This window comes from Mustelus asterias, chromosome 2, assembly GCF_964213995.1.
Source record: "Mustelus asterias chromosome 2, sMusAst1.hap1.1, whole genome shotgun sequence".
Lineage (NCBI taxonomy): Eukaryota > Metazoa > Chordata > Chondrichthyes > Carcharhiniformes > Triakidae > Mustelus > Mustelus asterias.
This window is the reverse complement of record NC_135802.1, coordinates 53,111,387-53,132,367: the sequence shown is the minus strand read 5'-3', so window position 1 is coordinate 53,132,367 and position 20,981 is coordinate 53,111,387. Positions and strand designations below refer to the sequence as shown.

The following is a 20,981-nucleotide window of genomic DNA, read 5'->3' as shown; positions in this document are numbered from 1 at the left end:
CTGTGCAGTCTCCCTGTTCCTAGCCTCACTAGCTTGTGGCACTGGGAGTAGTCCAGAGATCGCTACCCGAGAGGCCCTGCTTTTTAGCCTACTACCTACTGTCGTCCAGTTATTGCTGAATATAGACATGAACTGCTTTTGATCAGTATCTATGGAGTCGCAAATGGTGCAGTCATCAGCAAACATTCCCACTTCTGACCTGATGATGGAGGGATGGTTATTGCTGAAACAGCTGAAGATGATTGGGCCTAGGGCACTAACCTGAAGAAACCCTGCAGCAATGCCCTGTTTGACAACTTCCCAGATAAGTCTTCCTAATTGACACATCTTAGCCTATTATCTAATTAAGGACTGAAGGCAGGCTTCCAATTAGAGGGCAGACAGCTCTGAAACTTCAGCAGTACCACAGAGAGAGGCAGTTGCTGCTGAAGCAGATCGAGGGCCTCAAGCCTTGGAAGTGTAAGTGAAATAAAAAAATAATGATGTCTGTGGCTGAAGACCTCGTGAACCAGATGGAAAAAGCTCCAAGGGGGAATCACTGGAGAATGCAGGTTAACTTTCCTGCATGACCCTCCTGCAAGGCACTTAGTGCTAATGGTCCCCTCAAGCTGTGGTAGGGTGGCTGCTCCATGAAACTGCAACCTCCCTACACAACGGGGACAGAGCCTACAGTCAGCAAAATGCCAGTGGCCTGAGTTAATGGCCCCTAATTATGAAAATTGTCTGCTCACTTTCTGGAATGGGTAGGTGATCTGGGTCCACTGTTTCCCTTCATGGGATAAAGTGCTGCGCGACACCTTTTGGTGAGTGCGGAACACTGAATGATTGTTGTTGTTTTGTTTCATCTACATGTAAATGAATTTGGTTGCATGCAAACACTGACAAACATTTCATTTGAATGTTTTATTGAGACTTTTAAATGCATGACAATAGTAATGTTACGAACTTGTGGCCATACATTGTTCTTCAGCACATGTTTATATCCAATGAGGCATTTCATTTGCAAGAGACATAACATAATATTTTGCCGCTGACAGAAAGAAAATCTAGAAAATGTAAAGATTCATTTCAAATAGCTGTCAGTTAACATCCTAAATGTTATGTTTTTATCATTCTACATAATCATCAAATCAATAATCATCGAGCATAATAGGATGCCATTCAATCTATTGTCTCCTGTGTTGGCTCCAGGAAAGAGATATCCAATTACTCCTACTTCCCACTCTTTCTCCATTGGCCTGAAACTTTTTCCTTTCCATGTTTATCTCCAATTCCCTTTTTGAATCTTATGACTGAATCAGCATCCTTTTGGCCTGTCCAGATCACAGCAACATGTGGGGTTAAAAATGAAATTCCCATTCCCCCACCCTCCCCTTTGTTTTGCTGGTTATTTTAAATCTGTGTTCTTTAGTTACCATCTCCCTTTGCCAGTAAAGAGTTTTGTCCCATCTACTCATAGGGTGAGATCTTACCAGCCATTCATGCCATGCTCCTATTGCAGCGAAGTCAGAATTTGGCATCCATCGGGTTGGAAAAATCCCTCTGGTGTGAACGGCCGTAACATTCCAGCCATAATTTTGAACCGGTCTATTAAATTTCCCCTTGACCTTCTCTGCTCTAAGAAAATCTTGGCTTCTTCTCTACATAGCTGAAGTCTCTTGTCCCTTTTCATTCTAAAAGATCTCTGCATCTTCTTCAAGGCCTTGACATCCTTCCTTAAGTGTGGTGTTTAGACGGGACACTTTTTCAGTTAAGTTAATTATAAAGGTTTACCTTAACTTTGTTTTTGCACCCTGTCCCTCTATTTGCAAAGCCCAGGATCCTGCATCTTTTAAAAACATCTTTATTAACTTATCCTGTCACTGCCAAAGATTTGTGGGTGTTCCATATGCCTTTCTGTTCCTATAATGCATGTACAGATACAAAGGCTTTGTTTATAGCTGCATAGTATTACATATGTACAGATTACTGAAGAAGACGATGCTATTTAAATTTTACCTGTCAGGACGTCACATTACAAATTATTTCACTCTGGCCCTTAAAAAGTCAGCATTGTTTTCATTATCATTCTATTAGCATGTATGTAAAAATTGAAAAAGGTATAAACACAATATGCTACCATGTGAAATGCATATTGGAAATGTGTATGTTCACCTCAATTGAAATTATCGAACTTAATTCATAGAAAACTGAGGATATCTGCCTGAATTGCTCCTAAATGCATGCAGTGTGAAAATCTCTGGGCAGGAGTTTTCCCTTTGTTTTTGCAGAGTGTCACAGCGCATGGGAAAAGGGGCATTAAAACTGCTGGTCCCAAAGGTGGCTTTCTCTGTCGTAACATTAAAAAAATGACAAGGGTCAGATCGCACGACATCACACATCACGCTGACGAGTTGGGCTTCGCCAGCAACTTATTTTTTTAAAGATTGGGGCTGTGATTCTCCCCAAAAAAGTTCTAAGTGTCAAATTCGCGGGAAAACTAATGTAAACCACGCTGGTTTTTTCAGTGCGACTTCAGACAAGAATCTCCCACACTCTGTGCATTGCAGAGGTCAATTGGGAATATCATTAAAAGCTCGGGAGGCGGGGCCTATTCACGCCAGAGTTTGACAGTTCCGGGCCTCTGTGCATGCGTAGTGGCCCCAAACTATCAGCTTGAAGTTTGCTGGCCAGCTCAATCGCTGGGCAGCCTGGGACTCCCACAGTGCAGCCAGCCCCAATCCCACCACGGGCCGATCGCGGCCTCCTGTCCATTCGAGGGCCAACCCCAATGCCCTGCCAAACCCCCGCCTGTCTGTCCTGGACCGCCCGATCTCCAAGCCGCCCCGATCATTGCCTCCCTCCAGCCCCGACCGATCCCCATGCAGAATGGCAGAGGGGCCCCGTGTGAGGAACTGTTGGACAGGCCAGGCTTGTATCCATTGGAGTGAGAGACAATCTTATCAAAATGTGTGTAAGATCTCGAGAATTTTAAACAGATAGATGCTGAGTTGATGTTTCCCCTTATAAGAGAGATTAGAATGAGGGGACACAGTTTAAAAATAGAGGGCAGGGTTTTACGGCCTCGCTCGGGCATGACCGGAAATTCTCGCCCGAGGTCAATGGAGATGTCCGTTCCCGGACCCTCGCCTGCGCCGATTCTGTGGTGAGCGAGGTGATAGAGTTCCGGCCATAGAGTCTCCCATTTAAGAGAGATGACGGTTTTTTTCTCTCTGGGTCGTTAGTCTGTAGAATTCTCTTCTCCAGAGAGCAGGTTCATTGAGCATTTTTAAAACTGAGTTAGATAGATTCTTGATTGACAAGGGCATAGTGGGTAAATAGGAAAATAGAATTAAAGCCATAATCAGATCAGCCATAATCTTATGAATTGACTGAGCAGGTTCATTAGGTGATACAATCTACATCTCCTCCAAATTTGTTTGTTTCATATATATATGCTCATGTGTTCATATCAGTTTGTAATGTATTTGAACCCAGATCCCAGAATCGTAGACTACTTGAAAAAAAGCACTGTGCAGGAAAAAAACTGTTAAAAATAAAAACAAAAGGGACCAATTCCACACATCTCTGGGAAGACCTTCAGATGAGTATAAAGACAGATAAATATGCTGTAACATGTTCTTTTACTCCAGCCCACTGTTTAAATGCTGCTTGAATGCATTGGCTCGGTCCCGGTGTACCTCAAAGAAAAACATAGAAAGCCATGGGCAAGGAATCAGAAACGTGGCATCTTGGATTGCTGCCCATTGTTCCCTTCTTTGTGTTCACAAAATCAATGTTTCCTCAGCTTAAAGGAATGGAAAACTGCCCCCAAATATTCTTCATATGCAGAATGATTTGTTACCACACACTTTATCTTCCAATTTTCTCTCCCAGCCCAGCCGGATTTTGGTGATCATCTTGTCTACACATGGTATTATGAGAATCAGCTTTAGAACCAACACAATGCAGGGAATGACCATGCCCCACATGTATGTTGGTGGAAGCCCCCATTTGTACCGCTTTGATTGCAGAAATCTGTCCCAACCAAACACTGCAGCATGTGCAGTGCACAACAGGAGTGTTACATAGCCCAGCTTGGACTGTAAGACAATGGAGAAATCATTTAATCAGTTCCTGTATACAATTGTAAAATACACTCATTTACAACATTTTACTTGATTTGTTTTATTCATTCATGGGATGAGCTGGATGAGCCCATCCTTAATTGTTCCTAAACTGAGTGCCCTTCGGAGGTTATTTAAGAGTCAACCACATTGTTGTGGGTCTGGGGTCAGATAAAGCTCAGGATGGTAGATTACCCTCTGAATGGTATTCACAAATCGGGTGGGTTTTTATGACATCGTTTCATAGTCATCATTAGACTTAATTCCAGATTTTTACTGAATTCAAATTTCATCATCTACCTTGGTGGGATTTGTACCTGGGTCCCCAGATCACTACCCTGGGTCTCTGGGTTACTTGTCCAGTGACAATACCACTATGCCGCCGCCTCCCCAATTGCTAATAACATTCTCCACCTGAGACAATTTCTCTCACAGATGTAATTTCAGTTATCTTAACAAGTTTAATGAATATGTCTCCAGAAAATAAATAAAATTGTGCATTTTGATACAAAATGCAATCATGTAATTCTTTATATAAGTGGTCTTTTTCTTTATTAAGTGAAAAGGTTAACATAAACCTTTAAGCTGTACCCATTCCAAATGAATCTGCTATAGATTCTCACTGGTTCTCCAACTGATGAGTATGATCATTGTCAGCTTGACAAAATCCGGGCCATTGAGTTAGATAAGGCACCTTACATTTCTTTCCTCAAGTGCAGCCCCACTTGTCACATCATTATGAAGCCAAATTTCTCTTTTCGGCTCAAGAGTTTGCAAAAGAGAAACACTCTATGTTAATATTCATTCCTATTCCATTATGGAATTTGCTATAGATGATAATTTGTATGTCTTCAAAGGAGGGGTAGGCATACTGTGCCTGAAAATATTGTATAGTGTGACACTTGTAATAATAATGCAATTTTTTAACAATTTGAGCAGCTGATTGCGCACACAAACGGACACATACCTGCACAAATCGGAACTCTCTCCAGTTTACAGCATTGCTGACTGATGGAAGAGAAGTGATACCCAGCAAAACATAAAGAGCAAACCCCAGCATTCCTAATGCAAAATACAGGTCAACACGCCAGGACAGCACTTGGCTTAACTGCATAGTTTTATTCTCCTTTGACTGCAAGAAAGAAGAGAAATGTCAAAACAATGATGTGTACACAATGTTGGGTGCAATATAACCCTTGGATTAAGAAAATGAATTAACCCTTCAGTCCCTTGAGCCTACATTCTAGTGGATCATGACTGAGCTGTATCTCATCATCATTTACCCTCCTAAGCTCCAGACCTTTTTAAGCAACAAAATGTTTTTGATCTCATTCTTGAACGTTCCAAATGTCCCAGTACCTTTTAGTTTTAAACAGGAATAAAATTAACATGTGGAATGGTCGGGACATCATCTTGAGATGTTTTTAATACATTGTTTATTTTAAATGGCAATGACCTCACTGCAAAGTACAAAGAATACATCGGGCTGGATTTAATGCAGGCAGTTGCGGTGGGAAACATGATGGTTGGGACCACTTAATCATGGGAGAGGCCCTGTGTCTATCTCTTAGTGGTGAGAAACACCCTTCCCCACCACCCCTTAACCTTCTTAATTACTTGTGCTTGCATACTAACTTCTTGTGACTCATGCACTAACATCTAGATCCCTTTGCAACTTGGAATTCTGCAGTCATTCTCCAATTAAGTAATGCACTGCATTTTTATTCTTCCTCCCAAAGTGAACAACATTCCCATAATAAGCTTCACAAATGAAAACAAAGGGACAGACCAGTTGGCCTGTGCTGCAGTTTCTGCTTGTCACCTGCTTTCCCCCATCAACCATTTATGGAATTCCATGAGAGAGGTAAGAACAACAAGAGGGAAGAGAAATCATTGCTAAGTTGGGAAAAAAAAACCTTTGATAAATTTAGAAAATTCCTCTCCAATCCCCGAAGGGAATCAAATCGGTTTGAGGAGAATGTTGTGACTGGGAAACACATTGCTGGTGCCTACTATCTGTAGCAATGTTAACCACATTCAGGAAAGTTTCTGTCCTGTTTTTGAATGTTTGCAGTGAGTCCACACATCCTGCATGAGCCAACAATTTGTTCCCTAATTTCTCTGTGAAAAGAAGTACCTCTTGACAGCTAAACTAGCTTTACACTTACAGAAATTATATTTATATCGTCGTGCCACGCTAACCTAGCTACTCAAATATCTTGTCCACAAGTACCGAATCTAACCTCTTCATTAATTTAAAGAGACATCAAATCTTCAATAGGTTTATATTTCTCCAGAGTATGAAGGCCCCAGGTCCATAAGCCACTGTGAGGGCTTGTAAAGTAGGCACAGTCCAGTGACTTTGCTCTAATCCTTTCCAGGGCCTCTGTATCACCTACCATGTAGGCGGGTCAAAACGGGACACTGTTCCAGATGAATTCTAATCTAGACATTATACAAAAATGGTACCTTTTTTGGTGTGTATTTGATCATGCTAACAATTGATCCTAATACTCTAATTGTTTATGTTAAAAAAAAACCTAAATAACAACGCACGTGTAGAAAATAGTATATTACCTCTTCAATCATCGAGTTTATCCAGCGCCATCTAACTGAGTACCTTGTGGCTAGGATATACGTGTAGAGAACATGAAGGAAGGCATAGCCAAGTGCCACAAGCCCAAGCTGCTTTCGGCACAACATCCACCTGTCGAGCCAGTTGGGGAATCTCTTGTATTTTGTCCCTCTGTGGAGCTGAATGAATGCAGCAATCACACCCGGCAGATAAACCAAGCTAAGTAAGATTAGGGAGACGTTTGGGAATATGCGATTTGGAACAGAAATTGCAAGCCGATAGGAGACATCCTTATTGTCTTTTACATAGGGATGGATTACATCGATCACCACAGAGTAAATGAAGAACAACACCGTTAGACCAGCCGTTATTGCAAGTGGCAGTCTCCACATTGGAAATAGCTGGAGCGGGTAGTTCTCCAGTTCTTCTGCTGCTAGAAGGGATCCCTGGTCTAAAGGAGTGAGGCCTATACTCCTGGCAACATCCATCACCAATTGTTTAGATTTATTGTCATCCCCACAGACAAAGGCCTGAAACACAGAATGATCATTTTTATTACTGGCATGAATATTGTTGCTGCAATTTAGTGTGTTCAGCACAAACTAATAATCAGTTGATCAGTGTAGACAATAGCTTTAGTTGATCATTACTAACATCACACTCTTCACAGCTAATTGCATATATAAATTCTCCAAGGTGCATTAAATAAGGTGTGAAACTACAGGTTGTTGCACAAAATAAGTGCTTGAGGTTGGGAGTAATTTGTTAGCATGGTTAAAGGATTTGTTGAAGGACAGAAAACAGAATAGCGATAAATGGGTAATTTTTTGGTTGGCAGGCTGTTACTCATGAGGTGCTGTAGGGATCAACACTGGAGCCTCAACTAGCACAATCTGCATTAATGACTCAGATGAAGTAACTAAGTTTAACATGGACAAATTTGTTGATACAAACTTAGAACAAGAACAAAGAAAATTACAGCACAGGAACAAGCCCTTCGGCCCTCCAAGCCTGCACTGACCATGCTGCCCGACTTAACTAAAACCCCCTACCCTTCCGGGGACCATATCCCTCTATTCCCATCCTATTCATGTACTTGTCAAGACGCCCCTTAAAAGTCACTACCGTATCCGCTTCCACTACCTCCTCAACGAGTTCCAAGCACCCACTACTCTCTGTGTAAAAAATCTACCTCATACATCTCCTTTAAACCTTGCCCCTCACACCTTAAACCTATGCCCCCAAGTCATTGACTCTTCCACCCTGGGAAAAAGCTTCTGACTATCCAATCTGTCCATGCCTCTCATAATCTTGTAGACTTCTATCAGGTCTCCCCTCAATCTCCGTCGCTCCAGTGAGAACAAACCAAGTTTCTCCAACCTCTCCTCATTGCTAATGCCCTCCATACCAGGCAACATCCTGGTAAATCTTTTCTGTACCCTCTCCAAAGCCTCCGCATCCTTCTGGTAGTGTGGCGACCAGAATGGAACACTATATTCCAAGTGCAGCCTAACTAAGGTTCCATAAAGCTGCAACATGAATTGCCAATTTTTAAACTCAGTACCCCGGTCGATGAAGGCAAGCATGCCGTATGCCTTCTTGATTACCTTCTCCACCTGCATTGCCACCTTCAGTGACCTGTGTACCTGCACACCCAGATCCCTTTGCCTATCAATACTCTTAAGGGTTCTGCCATTTACTGTATATTTCCTATCTGTATTAGACCTTCCAAAATGCATTAACTCATATTTGTCCGGATTAAACTCCATCTGATCTATATCCTGCTGTATCCTCTGATGGTCCTCATCGCTATCCGCAAATCCACCAACCTTTGTGTCGTCCGCAAACTTACAATCAATCCAGTTACATTTTCCTCCAAATCATTTATATATATTACAAACAGCAAAGGTCCCAGCACTGATCCCTGAGGAACGCCACTTGTCACAGCCCTCCATTCAAAAACGCACCCTTCCACTGCTACCCTCTGTCTTCTATGGCCGAGCCAGTTTTGTATCCACCTTGCCAGTTCACCTCCGATCCCATGCGATTTCACCTTCTGCACCAGTCTGCCATGAGGGACCTTGTCAAAGGTGGGAAAGTAAGCTGTAAAGTGCTTGTAAAGAGTCTACAATCACATGTAGGCAGGTTAGGCGAGTGGGTAAGAAGGTGGCAAATGTGAGTATTCATGTTAGTTGGAAGAATGGAAAGGCAGAACATTTTTAAATGGTGAGAAACCATTATAAGTTTATTTATTAGTTACAAGTAGGCTTGCATTCACACTGCAATGAAATTATTGTGAAAACCCCCTGGTCGCCACACTCTGGTGCCTTTTCAGGTACACAGAGAGAATTTAGCATGGCCAATTCACCTAACCTGCATATCTTTGATCCTGGGAGGAAACCAGAGCACCCAAAGGAAACCCACGCAGACGGGGAGAACATGCAAACTCCACACAGACAGTGACCCAAGCTGGGAATCAAACCCGGGTCCCTGGCGCTGTGAGGCAGCAGTGCCACCATGCTGCCCTTACTAAAGCAAAATACTATGAATCCTAGCAATCAAAAGAACAGAACATCCTGGAAACACTCAGTGGTGAAAGGGACAGAGGCCAATAATTATTCAGGGTCAATAATCTTTAATCAAAACATGTTTTAAGCAAGTCCAGAGGCAGGGAAAGAGTTGGAGGGGGAATGGTGGGAGAGAGCAAGAAAGACGGTGGGAATATCTTACCTGCTGCTCACGCCACGCTCACACTGCAGTGAGGTCGGAGAACTTGGCAGCCAGCCAAATCTCTGTTCACTGCTGCGGGATGGGAAAATCCCGCCGGCGTGAATGGTGGTAAGATTCTGGCCAGTCTCCTTTTCATTTCCTGCATTTCTACCCTAACCCCACCCTTTCTCTCTGAGAATGATGATTGCATTTCTTTTTTCCTCACCTTCCACCTCACCAGCCTCTGCACTCAAGAGAATTCTGCCACCTCCAGCATGATGATGCCATCAAACAAACTTTCTCCTCCCCTTTCAAAATTCTGAAAAGACTATTTCCTCCATGACAGCCTGATTCACTTCTCCACTACCCACAATATCCCCTCCACATTCCATCACACTGTCCCATGCAATGCAGGGGATGCATCACCTTCCCAACACCCAGGACCCTGAATACTCCTTCTAGGTGAAACAGAGATTTACTTGTACTTTTTTCAATTTAGTAAACTGTAATAATTTCCCAAAATGTGGTCTCCTGTATACTGGGGAGGCCAAATGCAGATTGGGTGATGGCTTTGTGAAATACTTCTGTTCAGTCCACAAGCAAGATCCCGAGCTCCTGGTTGACTGTCATTTAACTTGCTACCCACTCTGACCTTTCTGTCCTTGGCCTCCGTACACTATTCCAATAAAGCTCAACAAAAGCTCAAGGAGCATTGATTCAGTGTTCGACTGGGCACATTTGGATCCAGCATTGAGTGCAACAATTTCAGGTCATAATTTCATCTCCATTCTTTTTCTTTTTTGTCCCTTTTGGATGGCAATTGTTGGTGATGATTCTGCTTTTCCCATGCACAATTCCTCCAGATCTATCTACTGTTTCTATACTTGTCCAGTTACCATCTCCTTTTATCTTGTACCATCATCCCTTTATTCATTTAATCACTCAGTCTTCTATCTTACCATAGACCTTCCCTTTGTTTTTTTTTATCCCCCGCCTCTCCCTTTCCTTACCTTTTGGACTTGCTTAAAGTCTACTTTAAAACCAACTTTATCCAGTTAAATGAAAGGTCATTGACTTGAAATGTTAGCATTTAAACTGTGTCGCATGAATTTGAATGCCCTTGCACAAAACAGCCAGAAAGTTAACACACAGATAGAACAAATATTTAGGAAGACAAATTATATGTTTGCCTTTATTGCAAGGGGGCTGGACTACATGAGTAAGGAATTCTGGCTGTGATTTGATGAAATCACATCTGGAGTAATGTTCATAGTTTTGGTCTCCATATCCAAGGAAGAATATAATTGCCTTACAAATGGTTGCCTCGATTGATTGCTGTGATGAGGTTGTTATCCTGTGAAGAGAGATTGAATAGAATGGGACTATACTCTTTAGAGTTTAGAAAGCTGAAAGGTGATCTCACAGAAACATTTGCCATATTGAGAGGGCTTGACAGGATAGATGTTGAGAGACTGTCTCCCCAGCTTGAGATCTAGATCTAGAAGGTATATTCAGAATGGTGGATTGGCCATTTACAACTGTAATGAGAAGCAATTCCTTCACTCGGAGGGCAGTGAATCTTTGGAAAGCTCTACGACGGAAAACTGTGAATGCTCAGTTGTTGAGTGTATTCATAACTGAGATAAATATATTTTTGGACTCAAGGGTTATAATGGGGGGAATTGGAGCTGAGGTCAAAGGTGAGCCATGATCTTATTGGTGGATGGGGCAGGTTCAAGGAGCCACAAGATATATTCCTGCCCCTAATTCGAAAATTCTAATCTTACCTGATTGCTGGCATCCAGACTGCCTGACTGCAGGGCCCAGGCTGAAACTGTGTTGAATCCCTTCACCACATTGGCTCTGGGAACCAGCTGAGACAGATACTGTGCATTGGACTCAGGGTATTGGTTCATTCTGAGATTGTTGCTTACATCCACCAGCACTTTTCCATCCAGCAAATCAGACAGAGCCGGAATAAAATCATAGTTCTCCCTGTGAACTGCCAAGAAAATGATCTCAGATGTTTTCAGGGCCTCCGTGTGGCTAAACACTTGCGCTCCACTTGGCAGCAGGACGGAGTTCTTTGGATCTCGGCTCCCAAATACCACTGGATAACCTGACTTGAGCAGCCTTACGCCCAAGGATCTGCCAAAGTCCCCTGTACCCAAAATGCAAATTGTGTCCCGCTTATGGGCATTTTCACCAATTGCAGCCATTTTATCTGTAAAAAGAAACAAATGAAAGGGTTTATTGAATAATCTAAAAATATATTAAATATCTGCTTTAAAGTTTTCTCCATGCAGGCAGACAGGGAGTTGAAATCATGAGCGATTTCCCACAGTTCTCAACTTTAACCTGTACCTCTGAGCACTGATGCTCTTCTGGTTCTCACAAGGAAAATTTAGGCCTTCCCACACCACTCTTTCCTTCCACCTCCGATTGTAACCATAGAATCCCTACAGTGCAGAAGGAGACCAGGTCTGCACCAACTTTCAGAAAGAACATCTTACATAGGGCCACTCATAGAATCATAAAATCCCTCCAGTGCAGAAGGAGGCCATTCAGCCCATCAAATCTGCACCGACCACAATCCCATCCATGCCTTATTCCCGTAGCCCCACATATGAATCCTGCTAATCCCCTGACACTAGGGTCAAATTACCATGGCCAATCAACCTCACCCGCACATCTTTGGACTGTGGGAGGAAACTGGAGGACCTGGAGGAAACCCACGCAGACATGGGGAAAATATGCAAACTCCACACAGACAGTGACCAGAGGCAGGAATTGAACCCGGGCCCCTGGTACTGCGAGGCAGCTGTGCTCACCACTGTGCCACTTGCTGCCCTATCCCTGCAACCCCCCGCATTTAACAATCCACCTAACCTACACATCTTGGGACACTAAGGGGCAATTTAGCATGGCCAATCCATCTAGCCTGCACATCTTTGGACTGCGGGAGGCAACTGGAACACTTGGAGTAAGACTCATCTGAATACCTTCCTAGCGAATCACCATTTTCTCAATTTTCTGCATCTGCTCCCACCTTATGACCGGCTCAGAATGATCAAAAAATTATGGAACACTTTGGCATGGGGGACCCTATGAGCAGGCAGAGGATTCTGGTTAACCTTTGGAGTGGGAAGTTGGAAAGCCAGTGTCCCAGCAATGTATAACCCCGATTGGGGGACATTTGCCTCAATTATGGGATGATCCTACAAAATCTGGGATGGCTGGTCACTCTGCTGTCCCCAGACACCAAGTCACCCACTTTTGCTTCCTGCTGATTTTGGACTTTGGATTTAGGGCTGGGCCTACACAGGCGAGGCCTGGATTTTAAAATTCAAACAGGTGCCAATGATGATGTAGGGCATTTTGCCAGTTACCTGGGCCCTGAGAGAAAGGGAGGGGGTAGGGCAGCGGAAGGGAAAAGGGGGAATGACTGACATCATCACTGAGGGGGCTTGCGGTATCCAAGGCCTCCAGGTTTCAGAATCTGGTTAATTGAAAGGCTCAGCCACAGATTAGAGTGCAACCTCAAACTGTTTCAATTCATATAGCACCTTTCACAACCTCAGGGTATCTCAGAGTACCCGACCCCAATGAAACACTTTTGAACCACAATTTAGCACTATTGCAACGTAGAGATGTTAACAGTCAATGTGCACAGTAAGATCCTGTGTGATTAAATAACCAGATAATTGTTTTTTGGTTGTGTGATTGAGGGAAGAATATTGGTCCAGGACTTCAAAAGAATGGAGGTCTTTGTTGAGCAACTGGAAGTTGACAGGTAGTATGCAAATTCTCTTCACCTTGGTGTTCCAGTTGCTTCCCGCAGTCCAAAGATGTGCAGGCTAGGTGGATTGGCCATGCTAAATTGCCCCTTAGTGTCCCAGATGTGTAGGTTAGGTGGATTGGCCATGCTAAATGCCCCTTAGTGTCCCAGATGTGTAGGTTAGGTGGATTGTTAAATGCTGGGTGTTGCGGGATAGGGTTGGGGGAGCGGTGAGTGGGGTGGCATGGCGGCGGGGTGGGGGGAGCAGTGGGTTGTGGGGGTGCCCTCTGAGGCTTTGGAAAGATGTATCAAGACAATATCAATGTCAGGATAATCAACCCAGGATTCAATTCTGCAAATACAGCAAGAATGTAAAGTGATTTATTGCTTTCTTTATTTCTCTGCATTACACTGAAGCACAGTGCCTCCTCCTTCCTAACCCCAGCATTTGATAACTCATTCCATGTACTTCAATCATAGTGCGACACTGCAACAAATCCTCTCCTCATTCCAATCAGACACTTACTGCCGCACGCCTGGCAAATGCAGCCACCTGCTTTTACCTGGTAGCAACGGCAAAGCATTTTATTTCTTTGATTACTGTTTTCTCATTTCACACTTGGACAGGACTACCTCTCCATCCTGCTCAGAAGTTAGTGCTGCTCCTTCTCACGCTGTGCACTATAGGAAGTTTCTTCACAGTTCGGCACAACGTTTCATAAAAATCGCATGTGAGGGAGCGGAGCAGGAAATTTGCAGTGGACAGCCGTCATCCATGCCCTTACCCAGAGGCCAGAAAACCATTGGCAAAAGCGGAGCAGGCAATTCCAGAAACTTCGGCAATGAAGAAGCTGAATGTTAAACTCAGGAGGGTATTTGTCTATTTAATTGCAGCTTTTCTCCTTTCTGAAGAAATAGTACGTTCAGCCAGTGTGACAATTTTCCTGTGCCGTGCTGGCCCTTGTTCCTCTTCCCTTTTACCATGTCATTCTGATGACTGAAACCCTGTAGTTGGGTGGACAAACACTCACTCTAACTTTCCCAAGCATCAGCACAGAAGCTGACACCCTGAGTGGAATGGATAATTTGAAAGATGTCAGTCTCGGCTCAGAGGCAACTTCCTTGCCTTTGAATTGGCAGGTCATAGGAACAAGCTCCACACCAGCAAACTGATCAAATGATCTGGGTACTGAGGGAGTGCAGCACTGTTGGAGGTGTTGACTTTGGATGAGGCATTAAACCAACTCCTGATGGATGTAAAGGATCCCATGACACCATGGACGGCATAGTGGCACAGTGGTTAGCACTGATGCCTCACAGCGCCAGGGACCTGGGTTCAATTCCTGCCTCGGGTCACTGTCCGTGTGGAGTTTGTACGTTCTCCCCAAGTCTGCGTGGGTTTCCTCCGGGTGCTCCGGTTTCCTCCCACACTCAAAAGATGTACAGGTTAGGCAGATTGGCCATGATAACTTGACCCTTAGTGCCGGGGGATTATCAGGGTAAATACATGGAGTTACGGGGATAGGGCCTGGGTGGATTTTGGTCGGTGCAGACTTGATGGGCCAAATGGCCTCCTTCTGCACTGTAGGGATCCTATGATTCTATGATTAGAAGAAGACAGTGTCCTGGTTGACACTCAACCAACGCCCAAAACAGTTTTCCGGTCATTCATTTAATAGCTGTAATCAGGATCTTGTTGGACACAAAGTGGTTGTGACATTTCCTACATCTGATACACTGCAAAACATTGGTTGTAAATTGCTTTGGGATATCCTAAGGATGTAACTGCAAGCTCTTTCTTGGGGATGATGAATTAAGGTAAGGAGTGAGCATGAGCAGGGGTAAGTGAAAAGGAGCAATGAAAAGTTTGCAATGACGTGACTTCCACATTGTGTGTTCCCTCACAGAGCTTTGTGAATGCATTGAAGACGATTAAGCCGAAACAGAGTGACTTCTAAAGCAGAAATGTCTGAATAAATATAGCTGGGTGAACTGTAAACAAACTACAATGCGCAGAATGCTTAAGATAATACCCCTAAAAATAACAATTTTAAAACACTGGCTGCGCCTGTAGCAAATCGTGCCAATCCTGAGAATAGCATGCGGGCCTAAATATCGGTTTCGCACCTAGTGTCAAACAGTTTGCGATTCTCCCGGCCCCTTTTCCAATGGTGCAAACCAATTTGTGCCCAGGAAGGGCGCAAGGCCAATTTGCAGAAGATTGACTGGATAGCCGCCTGTGGGAATTCACGGGGGTGCGAATCACTACTGGTCCCTGCAAGTGTGGTTCAGGCGCAAGAGTTGCGAGGGAGGGTGAGCATTGAGGTGAGTACCATTGAGCACTGACTTCCAGGATGCAAGAGGGCGGGCAGGTCAGCCCCTGCCACAGTGTAGGGTGAAGTGGGGGCCCCCAGAGGTACAGGGGCTCGGGGTCTTGGGCTGGGCCTCCTCAGTTCAGGGCTTGGCACTGGGCTGGGGCTCTTTTGGCGAGCATTCTCCCTGCCTGCTGAAAGACCCCGAGGATTTTCAGATGAGGTTAAGTTCAAACCCCATTAATGTTGCACCCTCCACCCTGCCACCATCTACAGGAAAGGCTGTGTTGTTTATCATGGACCCGTTCCATCCCAAGCTCCATTAACAGTGGTGGTCACGAACCTTAACAACCAGGTGCCTACCATTTCCTGCACCAGGCTTTCCACCATGGTCGCCACCATTGCAGTGTTGGCTTGGGTGCCATGCAATGCTGGCACCATCTCCTGCACCTGAAGGCTGTGGGACTCCTCTAAACAGCCTTGCAGTTGCTGGAATGTCACGGACACTCCCTTCTGCCTTCCCTGTCTCTGCTTCTGCATCTCCAGCAGCTCTGTGAGAACGTTTCCAGTGGATTGGCATCTGGCTGGGGGCCAGCTTTTTTCTTGGATTTGGCAGACCTCCATCTGCCCAATCACTCTGATGTTCCTGCCTCACCTGACGTGCATCAGCAGCTGTGTGGTGCTCACAAGCAAGTGACTCTGAAGCCTGTCTGCTAATTCCACTAACCAAGATGTGTGTCTCTGCGCTGGTGGATGGTGCGGATGATGCCTGTGACACCTTGGTCGGTGCTTTCCTCAGAGCTTTGCTCCAAGGTGCTGGTAGGTTCCCAGGGGAAGTGCTGACTCCTGAGGGCCTGGCCTCATCGGGGGTTGCTCCTGCAAGAGAAGACACATGATTCAGTGCAAGGAAGGGACAAGCATCTGGGCAGCTTGGAACGTAATTGAGAAAGGTCATGTGGATGAAAGTTTTGTGGATCCCTACTTCTCTGGCACCTGCTGACCTCATTGGCAATCTTGTTTAGGTTCCTCCCCTGAGGACTTCATTGCTCATTCCTTGAAGGGGTCAGGAGTCGCTACTCGGGAATTCCACCGCCTGTCTCCTCCTGCTTCCTTCTATCATAGGCCACCTTCTCCTGTGGAGCCAAAAGGGGATGATTGAAAGCCTGATGGGGCGGGGGGGGGAAACAGGTGGCGTATGTTGGCATCATGTCTTGGCAGGCAAGGGCTGTGATGGGGAGTGCCAGGAAGTGGATCGAGGTGGACATTCCAGGTGTGACGGACAGGACTGATGCCAGGACTAAATGGATGGACACTCACCCTTGTAGCTTGAATCAGGTCATTCATCTTCTTCCAGCATTGGGCCCCGTCCTCAGTGCCAGGTCACGGGCGCTGACTGCTACGGCCAGCACATCCCAGGCTGCATTGGAGTTCCTGCCCCTGGGTTGTCTGCTCTCTTGGGAGTACAGGATGGCCCACCTCTCCTCCATGGCACCGAGCAGCATCATAGGTCTCCCTCGGTGAAACATGGGATTGCTCTTCGTGCTGCCATCCTCCTGGCATGACTGTCTGCGGGTGCAGCGGGAGTGTTTAAATGCAGCTCCCCTTGCTAAAGGTGCACAGCTGTGACCACTTTGGGTTTCACATGGAGGCTCTTTTAGCGCACTGAGTGTTGGAGCATTGCAGTGTGGCGCGAGCCAAAAAGACTGACACAGATCGCTCCTGCTTTCTCAGCATTATGACACACCGGCCGGAATATTACTGCCGTTCACTCCGGCGGGATTTTCCCATCCTGCTGCGGTAAACAGAGATTTGGCTGGGTGCCAAATTCTCCAATCTTGCTGCAGCGGGAGTGTGGCGTGAGCGGCCGGTAAGATCGCACCCATCGAAACTTCTTGGAAGAATTACGCCCACTATTTCAAACGTGTATCACCTGGTGGTAGGGGGCGTGACCACCACTGTATTCTATTTCACCACTTTCCGGTAAAAGTATCTTTCGGATTCTATCAAAACCTTAGATCTGCTTAAATATAAAGTAATAAGGCTCCTGCCTGCTTCAGGGAACATCCTCAGAGAGATTCCCATCAAAATGCTGATAGGTAAGCAGCGAGATCGTAAGCTTGGTCATTTCTGCAGCGTCACTGTTCAGCTCAGGTGGAGGCATTTAATATTGACACCACTGTCTGCTCATATGTGAAGAATATTTGCTTGAACAGAATATCCAAAGGCTGCTAAAAATCTTTAGAATTATAACTTTGTATAAGTAATCAGCATAGCGAATCAAAAGGAATAGAAATGAAAAACAGTGAAACATTGACAATTTACATTTCGTACATTTGATGATCTTGTGACATTAAATCTGGTTATTTCCAACTACTATACACAAAATTGTTGAAATAAGTACATTTATGAAAGACCTTTTCTAACCGGAATGATCCAACTCACCACAATATGAAGTCTGTTTGTTGCCACACAAATGGCTAGGAGCTCACATTTGCTAACTTGTTTGGTCTTCTGTGCAAGCTCATCTGTTTGGTTTTCAACTCTTTTTGTCCTTAAATACTTGGCTCTATGATTCTGGATTTCCTAATGTTTTCCTTTCTCTCCCCATCTGTCAGCATGAATCATTGCTAATCACACTCGAATTCCTCAAAGATTATGGGGAAATTCCCAACGGCCGTTAATCTGATGTTAACTGTTCTTTCCCAGAAATGTACACCACAGAATTGGGCAATTGCATTTTAAGCATTCTGACCTACTTGCAGAAAACACAGTAAGAACTGCAATGTACTACCAATGCACAGTGGACGTGTAACAGAATTTAGCAGTCTGTCCAATGCCATCAGATGAAGAATGGAATGAACCGTACTAACATCAACACATGTAATTTATTCCAACATCATCTTTTTTTTAACTTATATATGAAATGATCTGTTATCATCTCATATAAAAAAGTAAATAAACCAATTGCACACTTTCTCAAATCTTGATTTCTGTCTTCGAGCTTCTGAGTGTTAATTTCAAATTTATTGTTTTACGAGCTGGTGAACTATTAGAACCATAGAATTCCTATAGTGCATTGAGTCTGCACCATCCCTCTTATCCAGGCCCATCCCACACACTATCTCCACGACACAGAACCATAGAAACCAGAAGCAGGACTTGACCATTCGGCCCATCGAGCCTGCTCCTCCATTCATTTTGATCTTGGCTGATCATTGAATTCAATATCCTGATCCTCCCTTCCCCCCGCCACACACATTTTGCCATGGCTAATCCACCACATCTTTGGACTGTGGGAGGAAACTGGAACACCTGGAGGAAACCCATGCAGGCACGGGTGAACGTGCAAACTGCACACAGACGGATTCAAACCCGAACCCTGGCACTGTGAGGTAACAGTGCTAACCACAATGCCACTATGCTGTCCTATATACTGTATAGGCAATGGGCTAAAAATTTGTTTGCCCTGATTTTCGGGTGCGAGGGTTGCAATTTGTGACTTGCTAGTTCTATTGGAAGTAGGGCAGTACACAAACTTGGCACTCCCAACCTATTTGCCTGATTTCAACATGGGCTTGAGCAGGTTCTTCACAGCTGGATCCTCCTTCTGCTGCTGGTTGCCTCTGCACTCAGCAGAGAACTGATTAGCATTGTGCTGATAGCATGGGCTGCAGCAGGTTTTGTAATGTACTTTTTAGGAGATGGCAACATTGCATCACTAGAGGGGAAGTGAGTCTTGTGATCAAGCCACTGTTTCACTTTGGCCTGTGAGCAGAAACAAACACCTACAGCTCTGCTGCTGTGGTCTTCAAGCTTTCTACTTTTGTATAGCTTTTCTTACAAGCCTAGTCCAAATAAATGAACACAATCCCTTACGAGTACTTGGTGCTTTTATATCAACCAGCACTCTCTTCTTGATCGTCTCAAACTGAAACTGCATTGAATGATGTTGCTCGTATTTAAAAATCACAGAACCACAGAATTGTTACAGTGCAAAAGGAGGCCATTTGGCCCATTTTGCCTGCAAGGAAATGTCTCTAACTTCTCTGGAACCATCAATGTATACCAATCATGAGGTGTGTCAGTAAATTTAGCTCTCTGATTAAGTTAGTCTCAACAAATAATGACAATGGCCAGATTAATAGAGTGAAATTAATGCAATGTGAAATATTTACGTGAAGCGAAATTTAAATTTGAAAATGCACCTGTGCCACCTTAGTGCTCTCAATCTGAAATTCCCTCCCTAACGGCATTGTGGGTCAACCCACTGCGGCGATTCAATAAGGCAGCTCACCACCACCTTCTCAACGGCAACTAGGGATGGGCAATAAATGCTGGACAGCCAATGACGCCCATGTCCCACGAATGAATAAAAAAAGTCTCCTGTTAATGGCAATGGAACTGGACAGGAAAGTTTTGGCTCTGATACAGACCCTCTCTGGCTCTACCTGTAGCTGCAGCATTGTCAGCAGGTGGTGGGTCTCCACACTGACAAGCTGCCTTCACCGTGTGTTCATTTGTGTCTCGCAGACACACCACCAGCACTTTAAATTTTATTGTGATCATGTGGACAATGGGAGAAAGCAAGTTAGCAGAAGTGGGGCATATTTCCAGTTTCACCGTCAGGAACAGCACACAGCTGATAATTTTACATCCTATAAATAATGGGGCTTCACTTGTTATCTTTTTATTTAAAGCTCAAAATACATTAGGTGGAATTTTATGAGAAAATTTCTAAGTTTCCAGCTGGCATGAAAATGGGAGAGTTGCAGATCCATTTTTGGGCAGGTTTTTACACCCAATCTTGTGCACATCGTGCATGAAAAAATGGACTAGACTATTTCCAGCTACTACAGGCAGTGGGCACGGCTTAATCTGCCAGCCAGCAGCAGAGGGAACTATTGAGTATGTGCAGACCTCTGTGTCTGCACATGCGCTATAGTAACAGCAGAGGCCTCACAGAGAGAACTGTCAGGCCCCTGCTGCTGCAGCCAGCCTCAACCAACACCCCAACCTCCACAAATTATGGGGGCCTGTGGCCGATTGTGAGCCCCACACCACTCAAAAATGTAGCCTGCGCCACCCCCCCTGCTGTCCAGACTGATCGTGTTCCCCTACCCCACCAGTCGGATCTGCAGATTGGCAGTGGGACCCACCCTTCCCGGATTGGGCTGCCCCGACCTGGCCCCGCCCCCTAAACGCCCCACTCCCATAGGCCACACCCCTATAGGCTCTGCACTCTCCAGACCCCTGCCCCAAAGCCCCCACTCTCTGGCACTGCCCAGGCTGGCATTGCCAGGCTGGCACTGCCCAAGGGGCACCTCCATTGTCCTCGGCCTCCCCAGGGGCCCTCAATGGCCTTCAGTCCTACCAGCGAAGCCAATGCAATTGTTCCCCTTTCATGGGGAGCAGGTGTTTTCTTTACCTGAAAGAACCTCTCCCGGTGAGGCCATAAAGGCAGGTGAGCCTGCACGATTGAGCGCTGGGCTCACGAATCATAT

At 45.0% G+C, this 20,981-nt stretch overlaps 1 protein-coding gene across 1 annotated transcript; it reads right to left on the bottom strand.

Moving 5' to 3' along the window:
* Positions 1-891: 891 nt before the first annotated feature.
* steap4 (STEAP family member 4) lies at positions 892-18,050 on the bottom strand. The gene is made up of 5 exons (XM_078235299.1): positions 17,923-18,050; positions 11,178-11,614; positions 6,684-7,211; positions 5,074-5,238; positions 892-4,082 (listed from the first exon to the last, which is right to left on the bottom strand). The coding sequence occupies exons 2-5, from the start codon at positions 11,607-11,609 to the stop codon at positions 3,822-3,824; spliced, it is 1,386 nt and encodes a 461-aa protein (XP_078091425.1). The 5' UTR covers positions 11,610-11,614; positions 17,923-18,050; the 3' UTR covers positions 892-3,821.
* Between the last annotated feature and the right edge of the window lie 2,931 nt (positions 18,051-20,981).

Excerpts from the sequence above, each read along its gene's own strand:
- steap4 (XM_078235299.1), bottom strand. The coding sequence starts at position 11,609 with ATGGCTGCAATTGGTGAAAATGCCCATAAGCGGGACACAATTTGCATT. Across the intron at positions 5,239-6,683 it reads TAAACTCGATGATTGAAGAG|TCAAAGGAGAATAAAACTAT; the intron begins GTAATATACTAT and ends TCTTTCTTGCAG. Across the intron at positions 4,083-5,073 it reads GAGAGTTCCGATTTGTGCAG|TCCAAGCTGGGCTATGTAAC; the intron begins GTATGTGTCCGT and ends ATTGTCTTACAG.